The sequence below is a fragment of the Solea solea genome, chromosome 9 (assembly GCF_958295425.1).
Source record: "Solea solea chromosome 9, fSolSol10.1, whole genome shotgun sequence".
NCBI classification, from domain to species: Eukaryota; Metazoa; Chordata; class Actinopteri; order Pleuronectiformes; family Soleidae; genus Solea; species Solea solea.
The window spans coordinates 1,783,007-1,805,030 of NC_081142.1; the positions used below are offsets into that span (position 1 = coordinate 1,783,007).

The window sequence follows — 22,024 nt, forward strand, 5'->3', positions numbered from 1 at the left end:
GTAAAGCTGTGGCATTAATCTGACACGTCAAGCTCATGTTAGCCTCGGCAGTGACGCACATGTGAGAGACACAAACAAACCACACAGGTGATCCGGGTGCTGGGTGGAGAGGGTGGAGCCAACTCTTCAGCTGGGTGACAGATATACTGTACTGTGTATAAACAGACAGACAGACAGACAGACAGACAGACAGACAGACAGGCTGCTGATAAAAGTGAGTCCAAAATACAGAGCAGATAAGGTTTGGGTTGGACATTTATGTGTGCATCAGCGCATTGGTCGCTGCTCTATCAGCCACATGTGCAGCAGTCGGGTTGCGTTGTTAGGTGTGGTTTGGTCTCAGGTAAAATTGCTTTATGTACAGATTTTATCTTCTTAGGGTTTAACCCTCTGGGGATGACGACATGTTTGTCAGTGTTACTGTTTAAAAAAATAAATGATAATAATAATAATAACGCTTTGATCAGCTGCCAACGTGTCTGCCTTGTTTATCCTCAAAAGCAGAAAGCAGTTTTTTTTTAATTGACTCATCGATAATTCAATCATGCTCTGTCAGCTGGACTTTGATAAACATAACCTCTGATTGTCACGACACCAGTTGCATGATTTGTACTGACTGATTAGTTGCATATCCCAGGTTATCTTGGCTATTAGTGTCATATTAATGACATTATTGTTTTATGAGTAACCTTGGACCACAGAGAGAGAGAAGCTCAGTTACAGGCTTGTTGCTAAACTGTTTTTCAGGATTCACAGCTGTGTTGGTTGTGGTGGCAGTTTTCACAGATGTGTTACTTCTCTCACTCACACTGTGCTGGCTCTCACGCTGTCATTGAAACCTAGAAGCTCTTAAACGCGTCGTTAATCTTGTCCTGCTTGCTCCCTCTTGTCTCTTCTCTTATATCTTCTCGGTTTCCACGCATTCTTGAAGTATAAACTCACCAGCTACTTAATTAAGTACACAGAACTTCACATTAAGTGGTGTGTGTTCTGCATACCTTTGGTTGAGACAAGTGCTTATTAAAGTCATTTTGAACCAGGTTGGCCATTCTACTCCTCAGTGAACCCTAGAGATGGTTGTGTATGAAAATCCCTGAAGATCAACAGTTCCTGAAATAGTCAGACCAACGACCGTGCCGCGTTCACAGACACTTAAATCATCTTTCTTCCACATTCTAATGCTCAGTTTTTGCACGTTAACCTGCAGCAGGTCGCCTTAATCATGTCTAAATGCATTGAATGCTGCGATGTGATTGGCTAACTGGATATTTAATTAACAAGCAGTTGAAAAGGTGAACCTAATAAAGTGACCAGGAGTTTATATTGATTGATTAGGTTGAGATTATAATATAAGATTATCTTTTGTTCGTCCCGGGGACATGTGCAGTGTTATCAGAGGTGTACATGTGTGTGTATGTGTGTTCTCTCTCTCTCTGGTTCATACTGTCTCTGTTGCTACCTCGTTCCTGAAATGGAAAGATTAAGAAGCGTCTCCTCCTCTTTATACCTCAGCTGTCGTGCCCACTTTCTAAAACACCGTGTCAGGTCTCAGTTATCGGATTACCGTGGACAAATTAGAGCTAGAATCAATAGAACAGTCACTGGTTTTGTTGATGTAGTGCAGTGGAGGTACAGAGGAGATGATATGACATGGATTGGTTATTTTGGCCCTTCACGTTACACAATGACCGTGGTGAATAAAGAGCGTCTGGTCAGTGTCTCCTCTCGGTGTGACACCCTTATAAATACATGTCCCTGCTGCATCTCTGTCCCATCTTTAATCATGCGCCTCTCTCTTTCCCTCTCTCCAAACCTTGCTGTCTTCTCAGATGAATACAAGATGAAAGGAGTGGAGGAGGTGAAGTACATGAGGGGAGAAGAAAACCGAGTGAATGCACGCAACCAGGAGAACCTGGTGAGAAACAAACACACACACACACACACACTCTGACAGCCTGTCATCCACAAGCAGATGTAGACCTTATTCTGACAGTTCATCAGCTCATGCCTGTGTCCAAAGGCTGCTCACCAGACGATAGACACGCACACACGCACACACACACACACACACACACACACACACACACACATACGTGTATTGTCTCCTGCACAAGTGCAAAAACACACAAGGCGGTGCCTCACATGCAGGTAGAGACAACATGCTAACATGTGTGGAATGCTGATGGCTTGGTTGACTCAAAAACACAGTGTAATGTCATCACAGAGGTTATTTGACTGTTCGCTGCATAATAAGTTGAATAATTAATAAGTTGAGGTTTGTTATTTACCCTCCACAGGGTATGAAACTGACTGGAAGGTGTGGTAGTGTGCAGGGAGAGTCGGCTTGTTTGTTCAGTAAATCAGGTCATTCGACAGAGGGTTGAAACAATAACCATTGCACCTTTTTCAAACTTGATTTAATACCAAGAAACAGTGCCACCCTGCAATAAGTGTTATTACTACAGCTCAGCAAACATGCATCTGGACTTGTTGTAAAGGGCAAAGAGATGCAGCCCCAAGATGCATTCAAAGACCCTGGTAAATTAAATCAGTAGTCCAGGGTCCACAGTGTGTTTAGTTTAGAGAAACAGCTATGTGATGCATTCAAAGAAGCTGGTAAATTTAATTAGTAGTGCAGCGTCCACAGTTTGTTGAGCTAAGAGATGCAGCCCCACGATGCATTCAAAGACCCTGGTAAATTAAATCAGTAGTCCAGGGTCCACAGTGTGTTGAGCTTAGAGAAGCAGCTACATGATGCATTCAAAGACCCTGGTCAATGTCATCACAAGTGCAGGTTCCACAGTGTGTTGAGCTTAGAGAAACAGATATGTGATGCATTCAAAGAAGCTGGTAAATTAAATCAGTAGTGCAGCGTCCACAGTTTGTTGAGCTAAGAGATGCAGCCCCACGATGCATTCAAAGACCCTGGTAAATTAAATCAGTAGTCCAGGGTCCACAGTGTGTTTAGTTTAGAGAAGCAGCTACGTGATGCATTCAAAGAAGCTGGTAAATTTCATCAGTAATGCAGCGTCCACAGTGTGTTGTGTTTAGAGAAGCAGCTCCAAGATGCTACAATATGCATTCAAGAAATCTCGTAAATGACACTTCTGCAAACACAGATGCAGTCCACTAACTAAATGCTTGCTGCAAGCATTTTTCCTGTTCTTTATAATAATATAATCACATTTATATGACATATTTTATTTATACCCTTCCTATAAAAAGTCACAATGTCAGCTTTTCCCCCAATATTGTGCAGCCCTTATATTCTTGTATTTGAGACTCTAACTAAACTAAAACTTGTAAAATGTACTGCCATATGTGTGTGTGTGATACTGATACTGAAGTTACTAGTTTAGTACAATACTGAACTAATGTATTTAATTTCAAACTTCCAGTTGCTTTGCTCATACTACAACATGTACACATACATGTGTATGTGCTGTGTCATGTGTATAGTATATGCATGTACACGTACATATGTATGTGCTGTGTCATGTGTATAGTATGTGCATGTACACATACATGTGTATGTGCTGTGTCATGTGTATAGTATATGCATGTACACGTACATGTGTATGTGCTGTGTCATGTGTATAGTATATGCATGTACACGTACATGTGTATGTGCTGTGTCATGTGTATAGTATATGCATGTACACATACATGTGTATGTGCTGTGTCATGTGTATAGTATATGCATGTACACATACATGTGTATATGCTGTATCATGTGTATAGTATATGCATGTACACGTACATGTGTATGTGCTGTGTCATGTGTATAGTATATGCATGTACACATACATGTGTATGTGCTGTGTCATGTGTATAGTATGTGCATGTACACATACATGTGTATATGCTGTGTCATGTGTATAGTATATGCATGTACACATACATGTGTATATGCTGTCTCATGTGTATAGTATGTGCATGTACACATACATGTGTATGTGCTGCAACAACATTAAAACACATAAGTGGTAATAACATGACTGGTGTATTGACATGTGACCCAGGTCATAGGACAGTGGTGCAGTGCCAGCTGGGTGTGGAGGTTATTAGATAAGACGGACCTGAAGTGGTGGCTCTCGCTGTGACTGTGTGTTGATAGAAGTTGTTTGTTTGTTTGTTTGTTTGTTTGTTTGTTTTTTTAAATAATGAAATTGTGTGTGTTTCAGGAGAAGAGTAATGTACAGCACAGGGGGAAACAGAAAGAAGTCGCTTCGGCGAACATCAAATCTAAGTAAGTGTGGAGCAGCAGTCTGCATGGCAGTCCATCTCTGCACACACACACACACACACACACGATAATTAAATACACAGAAACAAACTTGGCATTGGACAATATAAAAATTAAATATAATGATTATCTGCTCTAAAATAACTGCGATTCACAGTATTATTGCAATTATTATAAAAATATACTTTCTAATCTTAACCCTAACTTCTATGTTGGCAAGAAGCATGGGGGGGGGGTTGCATCGTAGATGGGACACAATGATAAATCACAAGGTCCTGGGATGACCAGAAAGATGCAGGCTCCCCCTTGTGGCACCTTAGATAAATCAGTTGGCAAACGAGACGCCAAATATTAGCATTTTTCCCCATTCACCATTAACCACATATAAGGAACTGTGTTTTTATGTGATGTATGACTAAATCTTTTATTGTTCCATTCCTAATTCACACACATTCACATGTATATCCATATACAGACAGTACACATGCACACATACTCACTTATTCTATGGACAACTGTAATTGCTTGATCATGTGTAATAGAGTTTCATCCTTAGATTTGAAATAAACCAACATGGATGTGGTTTATTACAGGCAGTATTTCTTCCACAGATGCCTGTTCCAATGATTATGTGGTAATTAGAGGACCATGTAACTTTTGTCCATTAATAAATCGATGTGAAATGTGCAGGGCTCAACAATTAGTGTAAAATATCTATTTGGGTGATTTAGTTTTTGTTTTTTAAACATGTTTTGGTTTGCTACACCAGAACATTAACACATAATATCAACATATTAACTATTGCACTCTAAAGCAAGAATGACAATTTAAAGATCTTAACAATTATGTATTGCTTTTCTTAAATTGGTGTAGAATTATCAAACATAAAATGATTAAATGACAGTCCTTGCAATTTGCAAAGTATGATTTTAAGTAATGTTATTTCTTTTTGTCTGGTTTGGTAACAATGTGTCGTGTGTGTGTGTGTGTGTGTCTGCCCGGATGGAAACATTGTGTCACCGACTGTGTGTATATATATATGTATGTGTATATATATATATATACACACATATGTATATATACACAGTATGTATATGTATACACAGCATGTATATACACTAATGTGTACATAGTTTGTGTGTGAGTATTTTACTTCTGGATGAGAGATTGAGTAAATACTTAATAAAATAATTATTTAAATTCCTCCGCAGGCTCACAGTCATGGATTTCTCACACTGCAGTATGCACTGTGTGTGTGCGTGTGCGTGTGTGTGTGTGTGCGTGTGTGTGTGTGCGCTGTGCAGGGGGTGTAATGGAAAATTCTCATGATGTATTCCTTGCCTCCCTTCTCCTTCTCCTCCCTCTCCAACTTCCTCTCTCCACCTCCCCCACGCGTCGCTCCCTCTCTGTTTCCCTCTCTCTGTCTCAGTATTCACACGTCGGAGAGCCAGCAGGAGTTTTTCAGGATGCTGGATGAGAAGATTGAGAAGGTGAAAAGTGTTCTTGTCACTGATGTACCGTACGTTAAGTCCGTTGGAAGTAGACATTCAAACGAACCACATGTGTGAGCGGGAGGAACAGGTTTTACTACATGTTCTGAATGACTGAGCAACTGGTTGTTGCTGAATATGCACGAGATTCCAGATTCAGCTGTGGGATTGTGACATGATTCATAGTTGTGTTAGCTCTGCCATCCAACAATATCACAGAGTATGAATACCTGAAGCTGGGGTAAGAGTGTGTTACTGAGGACCATTTATACTCCAGACGGACGGAGCCTTTCGTCCATACTTTACCAATGCAATACCACCGGAAATTATGGGGGCAGCATAGAGCAAATATTTCAATCAGTCAGGAAATGCAGTAGAGTCTCTATGGGTATTTAAAACTGGCTCACAGCAGACATACTGCCGCTCATCAGCAACACCAACAAGTAATGTTCCCCATTCAGTGGTCTTACATTCCTGCCACCGTGAAATCCACTTTCATTTCTGTCTATTTTGTTTTCTCTCGCCCAGTCAGCTGACTGACTGTCAAGGGTGGAGCGCTGGTCTTTCTCCACCCTGACTGTATCATACCATTCTACTCTGGTACTCCAAGGGAAAGATGCCAAAGACGTGAACTAATTGTGGCCGGTTGTTTTTACTTCTGTGGCCAAAACCTTTCCCCTCAATGTAAACATGGCTCCTGATTGGATAAAGGGATGAACTGAAACAGTTTCCCCCTCAATATACTGTGAGACTCCAGTAACACGCCACTATAATATATAATATATACACAATACAATTAAAGTATTTCACTTTAAATGGAAATATGGCTTTTAAATGCTTAGTAGAGACTCATCTATAGACTCTTAAATAAATGTCTGTCTGTGTTTAGATGTCGTCGTATCCAGACGACTTTCTCAGGGAGTGATTTGTTCTATGTCGAGACAGACGGAGGCAACAGCAACATTGTGCTAGTAAAGTGAGACGGCCGCACACACGTTGGCGTGTGACTGAAAACACAGAAAGTGTCAGAAGTGAATTTCACTGCTCGTTCAGCAGTTTGATGGGATAAATGCTTCTCGCCTCCCCGCTGCTCTGCTGCTGTATACACACAAACGCTCTGTCAGATGAAGGGATGATGGATGAAGGACGCAGCATGCAAATAATGTTGTGATTGTTCCTGTTCAACAAAGACCAAACAGAGGCAGGAGAATGACAGCAACAACAATCACGGTAAAAAAACAACAACCCAGTGGGCTGCACACTGCTGCATTAAAACCCCGTTTGAAGATGGAACGTCGACCCAAACCAGATGTTTCTATCAGCTCTTTAGAGGCCAACAGTCGATTTAGCTCCTCATCACGTCTGGAGAAGCGACACGACATAACTGCCCACCTGTCAGCACTTTCACTGCCTCATCCACTGTTGTCTGTGCCAGTACCTGCAAATAGACCAGGTTATGTTACAAACGTGTGTGTGTGTGTGTGTGTGTGTGTGTGTGTGTGTGTGTGTTGGGGGGGAGTTTCTAGGTGCAGAAACCTCAGAAAGTCCTTTAAAATACGCTTTGACTTAAATGCAATGGGAACAATCTGATTGTCGGGAAAGGTACTCATTTTCTCTCTCTCTCTCTTTTTCTTTTTCTGCAGGGGCGAGACTACTGTTCAGAGGAGGAGGAGGAGGAAGATGGGACATAGCACAGAGGCCCCCAGCATTCACCCCCGCAGTGTATGTGTGTGTGCTTCGTGTGTGTGTGAGAGCAGAATCAGTGTTTTACCTGTAGGATTGTTTATATGATAGGACACTATGTGTTGGGATGAGCAAATGTGTGTTTAATGAAGACGTGGCAAAGATAGTATTTTAATCACAAGTGAAAGAGTGTGTGGGGGGCGGGGTTAATGGATGAAAGACGGAAAGACAGACCGAGAGAGTGAACGGGATCTTCAGAGACGGCCGACAGCCCTCCTCTCTTAACTCCTCGTCCTTTCAGGCCTCTGAGGTGACAACACGGACGAGATGGAAGAGAAAGTGCTGTGGATAAGGAGGACCGGCCTCTGTCGGGTCAAACTGATTTCTTTTCTCAGCGTCCCTCCGTGTTTGTCCGTCTTGCCTTCCACGGTCTGATCCTGAATATTTAACCCTTGCATTTTGGACAAAGGAACTGCGCAGATATGGAGGCCGTGTGAGGACAAACACTGACGTTGTTTCTGTGGCTGTGTGGGACACTGAGTGGACGCACTAGTGGAGAAGGAAGGGAGAAGATGCTGTAAGCAGAGGAGTTTCCTAACGCCGCCCGGATCCACACAAAACCTTTTTTTCTTTTTCCCACAAGGGACTGAGAGAATGAGTGAGTGAGGATGAGGAAAGAAAGAGGGGAAATTGTGGGATATTTTAATAAAAAGAGAGTAAGGAGCAAGATTTTAGCAAGTCTAAACTCCCCCTGCCTTCTGAAGTCAAGGACCCTTTTGTTATTTCTTTTTCTTTTTTTAAATTCACTATTTCTTCCCTTTTCTGATGTTTCTTCCTCTTCACTTTGTTTTTCGACTCATGGCGTCCTACACACTGTATCCTCCTCACCACCATCATCATCATCAGTGTGCTCACCTTCCTCACCACCACAGCAGGCAGACATACTGAGGCTGTGTCTCAAACCGATCCGCCCTCATTTACATACAGTAACGCAGCACATGCTGTCGTGTTTTATTGTACAGATTATTACACACACACACACACACACTATTGTATTCTTTAAGTTCACCAGAAGACATGTCATGTGCGTCGATAAGAAAAGAAACTTTAAACCTTTGTATTTTTGGTTTGTCTCAGTGTTCTCTCTCACACACACACACACACACACATGCTTAGCCACTGATGCAGCAAAAGTAAGTGAGGATATGTGGTTGCCGTGGAGACACAGACCTGATCACGTTTTTGTTTTTTTTTTAATTGTCATCTATACTGGATACGTTCTGTTGTATTATTTTGAATACCTTTTTTCTATTAAAAATACAAACACAGAAGCTCTTAAGGATGGACTTTGAGTAAGTGTGTGTGCATGCATGTGTGTGTGTGTGTGTGTCTGTGCGTGTGTGTGCGCTGTCATGCCAGCAGTGCAGACTGAGTGTGAAGTCAGTCCATTTCCCTGTGGTCATGCAGTCAGAGCTGACTCACTCAGCAGCAGCAGGGCTATGTTCTGCCACCTGCAGGTACAACACAAGCACTGCAGTATGAAAGCAAACCAGTGTCTGATTCAGTCAAACGATTATCACAGTGTTTGTCTGGTTTGACTATATTTCCACTGACAAACTAATTTATTTGACAGTTTATGAAATAATAGTTATAATCAGTTTCTGGTGAACTAACTCACCAGAAAGTGATTATAATTATTATAAGGTGACAGTATTATCTCTTTAAATGTACTCATCCACTGTAACGTTTAGCACAGAATGCACAAACAAGTCCATCAAATTGTGCTACATCAAAACAAGTTCAATTGCATACAATATTACATGCTACTGGACTCATAAAACAGCATGTTATGGCCTTCCTTGTTCCATGTCCAGAGTAGAGCTGAAACCAAGAATCGATTACTAAATGAATTGATTATTTTGATAATCGATTAATCGGTTCAAAGCTTTTTTCATGATTAAAACCAGATTTCGGATCAGGTGCAACAATACTAGCAACAGAAATACATATATGTTATATGCCAGAGATCAGCAAGTAAATGTGGTCGTAATTGAAGTAATTGAATATTTGGCAGGGCCACACGGGTGGTGTAGTGGTTTGCACTCTTGTCTTTGCAGCTTGAAGACCAGCGTTCGAGCCCCGTTTGGAACAAGGGTCTCTATGCATGGTGTTGCATGTTCTCCCCGTGTGTGCGTGGCTTTTCTCTGGATTCTCCGGCTTCCTCCCACAGTCCAAAAACATGCAGTATGGAGATTAGGTAAAATGGACACTCTAAATTGAGCGTAGGTGTGAGAGTGAATGGTTGTTTGTCTCTATATGTGTCCCTGTGATGGACTGGCGATCTGTCCAGGGTGTGACCCCGCCTATCGCCTTATGTCAGCTGAGATTGGCACAGCTCACCCCGCGACCCTCCCGTGGAGGATAAAGCAATAGAAAATGGATGGATGGATGAATATTGGGCCAAAACATGGAACCTTCATCAGACAAAGTGTCTTCAAACAAAAACATACACATTTGCTGCCTTAAGCTAACAATAGTGTGGACGCTGTCTTTCATCAGCAGCTCGTTACGAAGACAAATGTGTGTGAGACTCGTACTGTTAATGTTTATTGTGCATCATTTCAATTTTAAGAATCACTGCTTCTTCTTAGAGTCTAGCATGAACTTAGTAGGTATTTTACAGACATTTACCCCCTAAACCTGGCTGTCTATGACAACAGCACTGTTTTTATTTGTATTACTCAAACTTGTATTTTTTTCAGAATAAAAGCTCTGTAATAAATTTGTGAAGATAAGCAAATAATTTATGATCAGATTTCTTAAATCATCTGCTGGGCCAGATCCTGATGCTGGCGGGCCAGTTTTGGCCCGCGGGCCACCAATTACTGACCACTGTCATATCCCTTTAAAGTCCCTTTAAAAGAATAGTGCTGCATTCATGGTCAGTGCTACTGTAGGAATGTATGAGTGTTTTTCTTGTTTTTTTCTCAGTGTTTCTGGGACCACAGTCTGGGCCACTAAGGCGTTGCTTTTGGGCCACATGTGGTCCACGGGCCACCATTTGAATCAGCTGGATACACCATGTGGTCGCAGACACTCCTTAAATGATATTTACAGTTCTGTTTGTGGCACGACGTCACAGTTCTGAGTTCTGAGTGATCATACGTCAGCGCCATTAATGTGACTTTTTATTCAATCATCTAAGAAGGACGAAGATCATTTGTCCAGTGGAATAAGAACAACACACACACACACACACAGCACAGATGCTGTGTGTGTGTGTGTGTGCGTGCGTGTCCTTGTATGGGCGTCTTTCTGAGGACCAAAAAAACTTATATAACTAAGGAAGTGAGGACATTTAGGCTGGTCCTCACTTTTTGACAAAAATGGCTTTTATTGTGTTAAGACCTGGTTTTAGGGTGGAGGCTAGGTTAAAGGTTAGGGTGAGACACGCAGTTGTGATGGTTAAGGTTAGGGTAAGGGGCTATGAATGTTATACAACTGTGTGTGTGTGTGTGTGTAAGCTACAGTAGTAAAAACCACAGTTTTGAACAGATATCTGTTTCTATCTGTTCTAATATACACCCTATTGGGACTGGATCCTGAGATGCTGTGAGTGTCAGTGGTAAGACTGATTTTCAGTAGCCTGACTGCTCCTTAATGAAGCGTACGCAAGCCACACACTCATAAACTCCTTCTTCTCCTCACATGACTCATTGACAGGGACACATACGGTTACGATCAGCAGCCTGTAAGACTCCCTGAACCGGGACTGGGTCCCACAGCAGAGCTGAGCTGAGCTGAGCTGAGCTGAGTTCCCCCGCACAGAAATAAAAATGTATTGGAAGCAGCTGAAGAGAGCGAGGTGGGCACGGTGGGAGCGAGGAAACAAGGAGGGATGAGGGAGTTTGCAAAAGTGAGAATGTGAGAGACGGGAGAGGGGGCGAGACGGATGTTGCCCGTTAACATCCTCAGGCAGGAATATGGACCTGAAAATTTTCTTTCCACCCTGACGCAAGTGCACCATTAAAGAGCCCACACCTCCCTCTGTGTCTCTGTGTGTGTGTATTTGTGCTTTGTGAGGACATTTTGGCAGGTCCTCATGTCTTTAAAGGGCTTTTTGGGGTTTAGGACCTGGTTTTATGGTTAGGGTTAGCGTTAGGCACTTAGTTGGGATGGTTATGGTCAGCGTAAGGGGCTAGGAGGTAATACATTATGTCTATGAGGGTCCACACTATGAATGAAGCGCAAACATGTGTGTGTGTTTGTAGACCTGTATTTGTTACCTTTTAGGATATTTTCTGGTCCTAATGAGGCAGAACCTCATTTCTGAGGAACTGGTTAAGTTTAGGACTAAGGTTTAAATTGTGGTTAGGTTGCAGTTTGAGGGGGTAAGGGATTAACTGGTTATGGTTAATGGTGACTGTCATAAATGAATACAATTCAATGTGTCTGTGTGTGTGTGTGTGTGTGTGTGTCATTGTTGTTGTTGTTGTTGTTGTTGTTGTTAAGTGTGAGCGTCCTTGTTGGGTACAGCCTGTTCCTGCTGGAGTGTGATTTCAGTCCTAAATCTTCCGTTAATGATGAGAAATCACTGGTCTGAATTTCCAGCACAAATACATATTTTATACATATTAATATTTAATAAGTCAGATGTATTATTTGTTGTGGAGTCAATCTGCATAATAAAACACCTGCCAGTCAGTGTAGGAGTCTGTTTATACTCTTATAGGTCTGAAATGGTTCAATAGCATAACTTTATAAAGTAAAAACAAGAGAAAAGGAGTTGAAGATGAGGACTAGACAGTCAAACTGTTCATATTAGTAGTTATTGTTTAGATTAGATGTTTATACATTTGCTGGTGTTTTATGATGATTATATTAGGGCAGCAACAATTCATCTAGCACTCAATAATGGGTTAGTGATGTTGTTTTGGTTGGTGGATATTAGATTATTTTATTGTCGGACAATAATACAATTTATATCAGTAATTTATAACAGTGTGGGATTGTTCCTTAATCCAGAGGTGTCACTAAAACGACCGGGGGCCAGACCAGAGGAAAAGACTGGTGAAAAAACCTCCAAAACTGTTCAGTAGTGGGTGGACAATATGAGCTTAAAATTATAACACAATATTCCATCATAATATCACAATAAAGATATTTGCTACTTCTGCCTTAATCCCTTAATCTTTGTAGCTGTATATTTTGATATTCAAACAGTTTGAGTGTTTCTCTCTAAACTCAGCTTCTCACATGTTTGACAATAAACTGAATATCTTGTGTTTTTTTGGACAGAATAAGACACTGGAGGACGTCCCCATGTTGAGGTTTGGGGATTACGATCAACATTTTTCACCACTTTCTTATAATTTATGGACTGGAAATGAACTCATTGACTAATTAATCCATAATAAAAAACACAGCCCTAGAATTCTACATGTAAGACCCACAGGAGCTTTTTTCTCATCATGTTCTTAATCCATTCATATAGAGTCGGTGTGTCTATGCGGCTGCAGCAGCCTCCCCTCTTCTGGGAAGTCTTTTTAAAAAGATCTTGTGGTGTATTGGTGTCATTTCTGCCCATTTATCCATTAGGACATTACTGCTCAAAGTGGAGGTTGTGGGCCAAAGTTGGCTCGTCTAAATGTTTCATTTGGCCCAACAGACTCTTCTTTTTAAAAAAGTAGTCACTGGTATTGCAATTGGTCATTTGTGCAGTGATTTTCAAACGTTTATACCAAGCACCACATAAAATACTGAGTACCACTAATGTTAAAATACAGAGGTGTAAATAGACATTTCACAGGACGCAGATTTATTACAGGTTTGCCGTTCACCCATTCACATTCACTCACACTTTCATACAGCACAGTGTCTTTCAGGAGCAACGTTAAGTTGACTAGAGGAGCTGGGAATCAAACCCACAACCTTCCAGTTGAAAGACGATGAGCTACATTATGTACTAACACCTACAGTATCTATTCATTCCTCTGTTTTGTCTGTCGGGAGCAGAAGAGAAGAAACACCACAGACAGTTTACCAATGAGAAACACATCAGAGTTTGCATTAAACAAAGAAATAACATCCAATACTTAAGAATAGATGGTTAAGGGTGAGCAACACCAGGGCTTCAAAACACAAAATAAATCAAAATTAAAGTGCTGGATTAACTGGATTTAAAATGGAAACGGTGTAGGGAAGAAAATAAATTCATAAAATAAACTAGAGAGGGCAATTTGTGCGGAAATTGCAGTGGGATTTGTGCCCGAGCTGAAGCCAGTCTGGCACGCTGCAGTGAACTGGTATGAACGAGAAGCTGCAACGATGAGTTCAAGTTTATGTTTAGAAAGAAGTTGAAAATTGGTGCAAATGTGCAAATGTGCAAAGCTTCAAAATGCACGTTTGTTTTGTAACGTGAAGACGAAAGCTGTAGTCAGACGGGAGAGGTCATTATCAGAGATTCTCTGTCTGAATGTGTCATGTAATCATTAGCGGACAATGACTTTTACCTTTGGTAAATAGTTCCGGAAAATCACCCCAGGTAATACTAATCCCATGCAAACAGACCAGCTATACATTTGTGTGTGAATTATCCAACATATCGTGTTTACAAGTAGTTTTCTGCAGATTTTCAAGCATGGAGGCACTTGAAGACACGTCGGTGACAAACCTTGAGAGTTCTCGGGATATGACAACCACACTTTGGAACCAAAAGCAGGTCGAAAGCACTTGTCAGAGGCACAGGACTTCTGATTGCTTTAGGTAAGTGCCTATAATTACATAAGCACCTCTCTCTAGGCCAGTGTTCCTCAATCCTGGTCCTTAGGATCCACTGTCCTACGTGTTTTAGATGTTTCCCTGCTCCAACACACCTGATTCAAATAATCAGCTCATCAACAAGCTCTGCAGAAGCCTGATAGCGACCCATTTATTAGAATCAGGTGTGTTGGAGCAGGGAAACATCTAAAACATGCAGGGCAGTGAGTCCAGGAGGATCAGGATTGAGAAACCCTGGCCAAGGCTATGTGGCGCATAAAATGCCAATGACATCAACCAGTAGGTAATTAGTCAGTTAATATTAATTCAACCATATCTAATCTGTTGTTATGGATGTGACAGAACATGACATCATACGTGACAGGAGGTGACGGCGGTGCATAAATCCATTGTTCCCTTCCTTGTCCTGACATTTCTTATCCCGTGTGAATAAGCCGGTAATATTACAGATGTCCTGTGGTAAAACGACATCGCTCCACTAATCCCATCTGAATAGTGCTTATGTCTATTCTGCTTTATTGCTCATGTTTACGACAACTTTATTCACTGACAGCTCTTGTGACACGAAGAGCACGCCAACAAATACGATGCCTGGCTTTAAGTCGCTGAAGCATGGCCGCTGTAGTTTGTGCATTTGGTGTTGCTGTCGTGCTGTTCTTCCTCTTTTGTTGCTGGAACATAATTATATTATAATTATAATTATTTTTACAAGCTGAAACAGTGTGTGTGTGTGTGTGTGTGTGTGTGTTTGTGTGTGAACATGAATTGCCCACGCAGACAGTATGAGTCACTTGTGTGGGGGGAAAGGGATGGACGACTGCCTGGATGCCCAGCAGGCCTTTGCTCAGTGTCTCAACTCTCTCCAGTAGAAGTTCCCGGCTGCTGAATACCCACTTTGGACTAATCTACCTCGAGCAGCTCTAAACACATTCATTTACAAATGTTGTCAGCTCCAGCCTCTTAACCGCGGCCGTCTGTGTCAGTGTGGAAAATCTTTCCATCCATCTACTGTGTGCTTTAATTCAATTTAATTAAAGCATTATTAAATTAAACACAGAATATTATCATAAAGAAATCGGTAGAACTGAGTCATTTTTTGGTTTGAGTCATTTGATAACATCGTCACCGCGTCTTTATTTATTGAACATGAGGGATGTGATCATTCATTCATTCATTCATACTGCTTTATCCTCCACATGAGGGTCGTGCAGAGCTGGAGCTGATCCCAACAAACGCAGGTCGCCCTGGACAGTCCATCACAGAGCCAACACACAGAGATGAACCAATATTCACTCCCACATTTACACCTATGGTGAGTTAAGATTGTCCAATTCACCTGTACACTAGTCAGAACATGCATCTCCATGCAGAGAGACCCAAGAACCTGGCTCTTCTTGCTGCAAAGGCAAGAGTTGCTTTGTTAACATTGAGTGCAAATACTGAAATATGAGGCGTGTATGTTGACCGACTGACACCCAACATCTCCATGAAGACGTTACAGGCAGAAAATATCACTTTTGCATATATTAACATCAGCACATACAGTGACACCTTTTATTCTTTGTTCAGATATAAAAACTTCATTTTAATACATTTATTCATTTATATTTAGTGACCTTTCACAGCCTACCTGCAGTACCGTTACGGTCCAATAGGAGACCGCGGCCCCCACTTTTTTATGACCATGTTTTTGAACTGTGGGAGGAAAAAGAAAAGCCTTCAGCTGAACCGGAATTTGAACCTGCGACCTTCTTGCTGTGAGGCAACAGTGCTAGCCACTGCCCCACCGTGTATCCCCATGGTAACAGTTTCTGCCATGATTCAGCAGTCAACCACAAGACATGGATTAAATTCCCTGCTCTTTTTTGACCTAATGGCCAGCAAGTGTCTACAGCTGGCAAACAAAGGAAGCTTCAGCTAAGTGACGCTGACACACTCACAAAATAAAGAAAAGGAAAAAGCTTACAGTCATTAAATGAGATCCAGTTTTAAATCCTCGAGTGGACGTGGGGAGTGTGGGGAGTGTGCACATGATGACTGAAAACCACCATCCATCTGTATGTGGAGCTTCTCCTGCACATGATCCATACTCTGGTTCACCCTTAGTGCAGAGCTCACATGAGACTTGAAGAAAGTAGAAGCATTTGCATTCATGCTGCACACTCACAGAAGTGACCCACTTAAATCTCTTTTGTTTTTCCATGAACGAGCACCTGGACACATGTGCAGCACATCAACAGCACAGTGTGATGGTTCAGCTGCATCGATTGAGTGACCAGCACACTCAGAAGGATGGAAACTGAAAAGCACGATTGCCTCATGGTTTGGCACTCGGTGTTGTGTTTTAGTGCAGTGTGGAGTAAAGTGGCTCTGACTGAGCAGCACTCGGGTGGTGCTGCAGGAGATGGAGCTGTTTTAAAGAGGAACTACTTCAATGTTCTCAACACTCTGAGCAGGATGAGAGGTTTCCTCTCACACTGTCTGGACTGAAGGAGCGTGTGAGAGTGTCCTTCAGGGATGAAGCAACAGCTCCACCTGCTGGTTCAGGGTTTGCCTCCATGTTGCTCTCTGCATGATCAGCCTATTGTCTATTAAAGCTGTGCATCACAGTGACAGCCAGACGCAGAGGCGTCACACGGACACACACACACACACACACACACACACACACACATAAATCATCATCACACGAGGGCACCCTTGGTCTCTAAAGCCTCAGCAGACTCACTGCTCTCAGAAAAACATCGCAATCTCCGTTATGGAAGGATGGATGGATACCACTTTTTCACGTCTAATAACAATATCAGTCCAAATCAGTCGTTTTTTTCTCTTCTTCTTTCCCAAAAAATAAGTCCACGTGACTCATGTCGTCACTGCGTCCCTCATTCACATTCAGTCACGTCTCTTTCTTCATGTTCGATAAAGACGTGGTTTGATACTAAGGGTGGGGGGAAAATTAATACAACGATATTAAAATAACGATATTTTGCGTGCTGATATTATATCAAGTATCAAGTTTTTTGCATACCAACAAATAAACATTTAACCTTTTGTGGATTAGCATAAAAAAAAGCAGTTGACGTTTTTCGTCCACTAGATGGTGCCAACTATCGCAATATTGTCATAATATCATATTGTTGTGCGACACACTCTTTATTTATGTTAATATTCCTAGTGAAGCATGTGATATATAGTATCAGATTTTACATTATTATCTGTCCAATGTCTGATTCAGTGATTTGAACCTCAGTATCAGACTGATCGTATCGGCTTTTCCCTAAAAAAAAAACACACCAGTCAAGCACAGGTAACTCTGAGGTGGTGGGAGGAGGAGGCCCCTCAAATAAGATTCTACTTTGGGCCCCATAAAGATGTGCACCTCTGTATATAAGTAATTATGAGTTTATGTATGATCCCATGGTGATTGATTAGATTTTTGTGTCATACTACAGGAGAAAATGTCATTTTCTTGAATGTAAACTTCAAAGTTTCTTCTATGTGATGCATATTTATCCCAGAGTTTCTCATATGACATATTCCTCTATTTATTGACTCTACTCATGAAGGATCACAGGCCTGAGATTTAAAGGTGGAGCAGCCATTTAGTCTACGCTTCCTCTACTTTCTGTGCAACCACAGTTTAACAATCCAAAAAAAAAAAAGAAGGTTGGCAGCTCTTGGATCATACATTTATCCCAAACATAAGTAGAACAAATGGTACGGTCCTGCTCTATCTGTCATCTGTACGTAGCTCAGTTACAGAGACAAATGGCTGCGTGTCAACAACGCGACCAAAATTACAAAGCAGACAGAGGAAGGAGAGCATGAGCCACTGCAATAATGAGAATGTATCGTAGACCGAGCGAGTGCTGGAGTTTGATCCTGGGCCAGAAATGAGGAGAGAGGCTGAGTTTTGTTTCAGTGCAGAACTAAAACACTTTTCCTTTTTATTGTTTAACCTTGAAGTTTAAATGGAATCAGACTCACTTCTATTAAGAAGCTGACAATGGTTACATAACTCTTTTATCTGCCGGCTTTTGTCTCAACTTTTACACTTTTATTCCATAATTTGGAATCATACTCTAATATTTTATCCTTTTTTTGTTCCTTTCGATGTGTTTTGCTTTCATCTCTTATATCTTTCTTGATGGTATATTTTAAGAAACTGTGCTGCTGGTTCCCCAGGTTTGGTATGAATAAAGTAATAAAGTATAAAGTCTATTTATCTCTTTATTTCCTCCCGTCAGAGGCAAACTGAAAAATAAACCGTCGCATTACCATAACGAAAACATCTGGCACCATAATACAAACATGCAATCATATTCTTTGTCTTTCAAACCTGTGTCTTTATAAGTGCAATATAAACTAATGCTTTTTTTCTGAATAAAAAATCATTCATTTCAATTATGTAAGTGTTTGTTTTTGTGTGTTTTTCCATTCCAGACTTCTGTCCCTAGAAATCTGAAAAGCGAGTCAGGACATGGTCAAACTCCTCCAGTCACCTGTGAACTCCTGATGATCCTGATCTCTAACCTCTGCTGTATAAAAGTCAAACTGCAGGTTAGAAAAACCTTCCTCCAAGCAAAGTTCTCTCTCTCTCTGTGTGTATGTTCATATTATGGTGTGGAATGAGTCTGAGCAGGTTTGTGTGTCAATGAAAGCTATGATTTTGTGGCGACTTCCCTCGTGTTTTTTTTCCTCTGATGTGAAAGCACTAGAGGGAGCTGAGGTTCACGATGAGACCGAGTGAAAACATCTCTCTCCTCTTCAGTGACTAAGAGCATCCAGCAGCACACAAACATGGCTGCAAACTCCAATTACCTCAGAAAGAGAAGAGGGAAAACATGACCAGGTGGCAAAGATCCCAGCTTAAATAAACAGAGCTGAGTTGAGACAAGGACGCAAGTGAGCTGGCTTTAGTCGCCTTTACTCGTCTGTCTGATCGTCTGTCCCCAAACTATAATTAAAAAAGGTTACTGGAGGGTTACTGTAATCATATATGAGAAATATTATAATGTCATATTATAATAGTGATGGAGGGAGCAGGAGGTGTTTATCTGTCAAGAATAGACTCTGTAATGCTGCAATTAAGAGGATTTCTGATTTTGGAAGGTGTTTTTTTACTGGTTGCACGTTTGTATCATGGTGCACAGTTACATGTTTTCATTATGGTTTGATAAACGTACTTTATTGATACTGAAACTTGGAAATGTTTTTCATAAAGAAATATATCAGAGATGAATGCAACATACATGTAAACAGGAACAAATATAGAAGAACTATTAAGAAGGAATACATAGCACTGCAAATAGTATAATATAATATAAAATGCTGGAAGACAAGTGTAAACATGTAAGGACATACACCGCAGCTATAGAGAGAGTGAGGAATGAAAATAAAATGAATAAATGATGAATTATGTACAAAGTGCAAGTGTGTCGTTACAGAAGCAGATTTACAGCAGCCTGGTCTCTCACAATAATGTTTACTTGTCTGTAAAACATTTTATTTGAATATTCTGTTCAGAAAGAAAAAGTTTGATATGTGTCACATCAACACACTTCACCAGGGATTTGGGATCAGTTCTCCTCAGGAGTCGAGAGCGTAGGTGGTGGTCGTGTGCAACATAGTGAAAGACAGACACATTTGATTTTTGACAGATTCTTTGTTGTAATAAGGACATTCCATGGTGTTTTAACCCCTTGACAGGAGAGTTACAACAGGGTAAGCAAGACAGACAAGAGCCTTGGGGGCCCCGACCTGAGAGGAGCCCATGAGAGCAGCGGATTATAACTCTGTGATTGGCTGTTTCAAATCTTGTCCTTCTGGTTTTTTTCTCACTGTTGATATTTCTTTTGTTTATGTAAATGCTTGTATGCATATATGCAAATGAGAACATTTATGTTCAGTCATTTTAATAACGCTCTGGTTTCAAACCTTCCAAATAAGCCCAATAGCACTATAGTGTAGTTGGGTTTGGTGTAAGACTCCTGGTCCCTTGTGCATTGGTCTCATAAATTCTCTTTTATTGGAGGATGTTGTTGCTATGAGGACAAACCATGATCTATTTCCAGCCCTGACCATGTGTTTTGTGCCTAAACCCAGTTACAGGTTACTCACAGGACATGGTGACCATAAGACAAGAACTTAGAAACAATCCCACTCGTATGCATTTTTGTAGACATCTATCTGTCTGTGAGAAACATCACCACCTCTAAGAAAACCACTAACTCCTGGTTATTCTAGAGAAGTTTCTCATCCCATAAAGACATTTTGAAGAATGTTGTGTTATTAATTATAGAAAACACCCTTTAACCTTTCCCTGAAAGACTTAATGTTTATTTATTCTGAATAAATCCAAAGCTTTGTTCCCAGCTTCAGAATAGAGGATTTAGCCCCTTCAGATAAATGTCTGCTACTTTAGCAAATAAAAGCTTTTTCAGTAGGTCTAATATGTTTAGAAAGGAAAAAAGGCTGAAGTCAGAGATGGTGACTTCATGGTCTCCAGTTCAGCAGCTTCCAAGAGGCGTTCAATGCTCAGGACTTGATGGAAAAATTTAAATGAAACACTCAGGAAGGAGGAGAACGGAGGAGGAAAAGCGGACGAGCAACAGAGAAGTAAAATGAGAACATGGTGAGTTTCAACTCCAACTGTTATTAAAATTAAGAAGAAAAGCTTTACTGTCATTGCACATAATACTAGCACCCTATTAAACACAATATACATGCATCAGCATCAATAGATACAAAATATTACACAAAAATGTAATTCTGTAACGTACACGTGACAACAGTGTTTGCACATGTAAGATAAACAGATAGTGTTTTAATTCTCAGAAATTATGATAAAAATAAATCTATTTCGCTTAACATGGTTTTCAGGGTATATTAAAATCCTAATAATATTATTCTCTTATTTAACCTGAAATAAATCCCACTGAGATTAAGATTCTCTTTTATTCAGGGCAGCAGCACAAAGTTTTAGACACAAAAGACAGAATAGAGGGCAAATAAATAAATAATGTAAATGCATTTATTTAAAAGGGACAATGCATAATTGATGAACAAATCTCAATGTAAATATGCCAGAATTAGCCAAAAGGCTACTTTACATCTGTCGTCCATGGCAGCTTCAAATAAGAAAAATGACCATCAAACAATCGACAACAGTTTCAAGGTGACACAAAATAAGAAGTTACAGATCTGATTCCTCTTTTCGGTTCAGTTACACTGAAAACAACTTTGTGTGTGTCGCCTGAAAAAAGAAGTCACAGCGGTTTCATGCAGCCGTGCTGTGATGACTCCGCCCACGTTGAGGAGGTACTATAGTAATGGAAAACCAACCAAACCGTGTAGAGGCGAGGCGAGGCGAGGCGGTACTACAGTATGTAGTATGAGGAAAAATGCCATTAGTGTCACTGTGATGGACTGGAAAACTGTGCAGGGTGTAACACTGTTTTAGGCCTTTCACCCCAATGTCAGCTAAGATTGGCACAGCGCCCCCTGCCTTTAATTTAATTAATTAATGCAACTTAAAGTGTTACATTTGGCTACTCTGGGGTAGTGGGAGGCGGCCCCAAAATTAAATTCAGCTTAGGGCCCCGTTAAGGATTGGGCCTGCACTGATATCAATTATACAGTATATAGTTCTATGAATAACAATGTGGAGATAAAACAAAACAAAAAACAAAAACACTGAACTTTCTATAAACCAGCAGGAGCGTAGAAAGTGTAAAAGAGTAAGAGGACACCCCCCCCCCCTCTCTTTTTCCCCTCCCTCGCCATGGCTCCCTCCCTCTCCCACTCCCACTCCCTCCCTCTGGTT

At 41.0% G+C, this 22,024-nt stretch overlaps 1 protein-coding gene across 4 annotated transcripts in view; it reads left to right on the plus strand.

The window, feature by feature from the left end:
- zgc:92140 (uncharacterized protein LOC447854 homolog) overlaps window positions 1–8,750 on the plus strand; it is a 34,161-nt gene extending 25,411 nt beyond the window's left edge. For all 4 annotated transcript variants that reach the window (XM_058637642.1, XM_058637641.1, XM_058637640.1 and 1 more), the window contains exons 3-6: window positions 1,830–1,915; window positions 4,185–4,249; window positions 5,676–5,736; window positions 7,380–8,750. In XM_058637642.1, the coding sequence (XP_058493625.1) occupies window positions 1,830–1,915; window positions 4,185–4,249; window positions 5,676–5,736; window positions 7,380–7,427 (260 nt within the window). In that variant the 3' untranslated portion in view covers window positions 7,428–8,750. The remainder of the gene's footprint in view (window positions 1–1,829; window positions 1,916–4,184; window positions 4,250–5,675; window positions 5,737–7,379) is intronic.
- The last annotated feature ends 13,274 nt before the right edge of the window (window positions 8,751–22,024 follow it).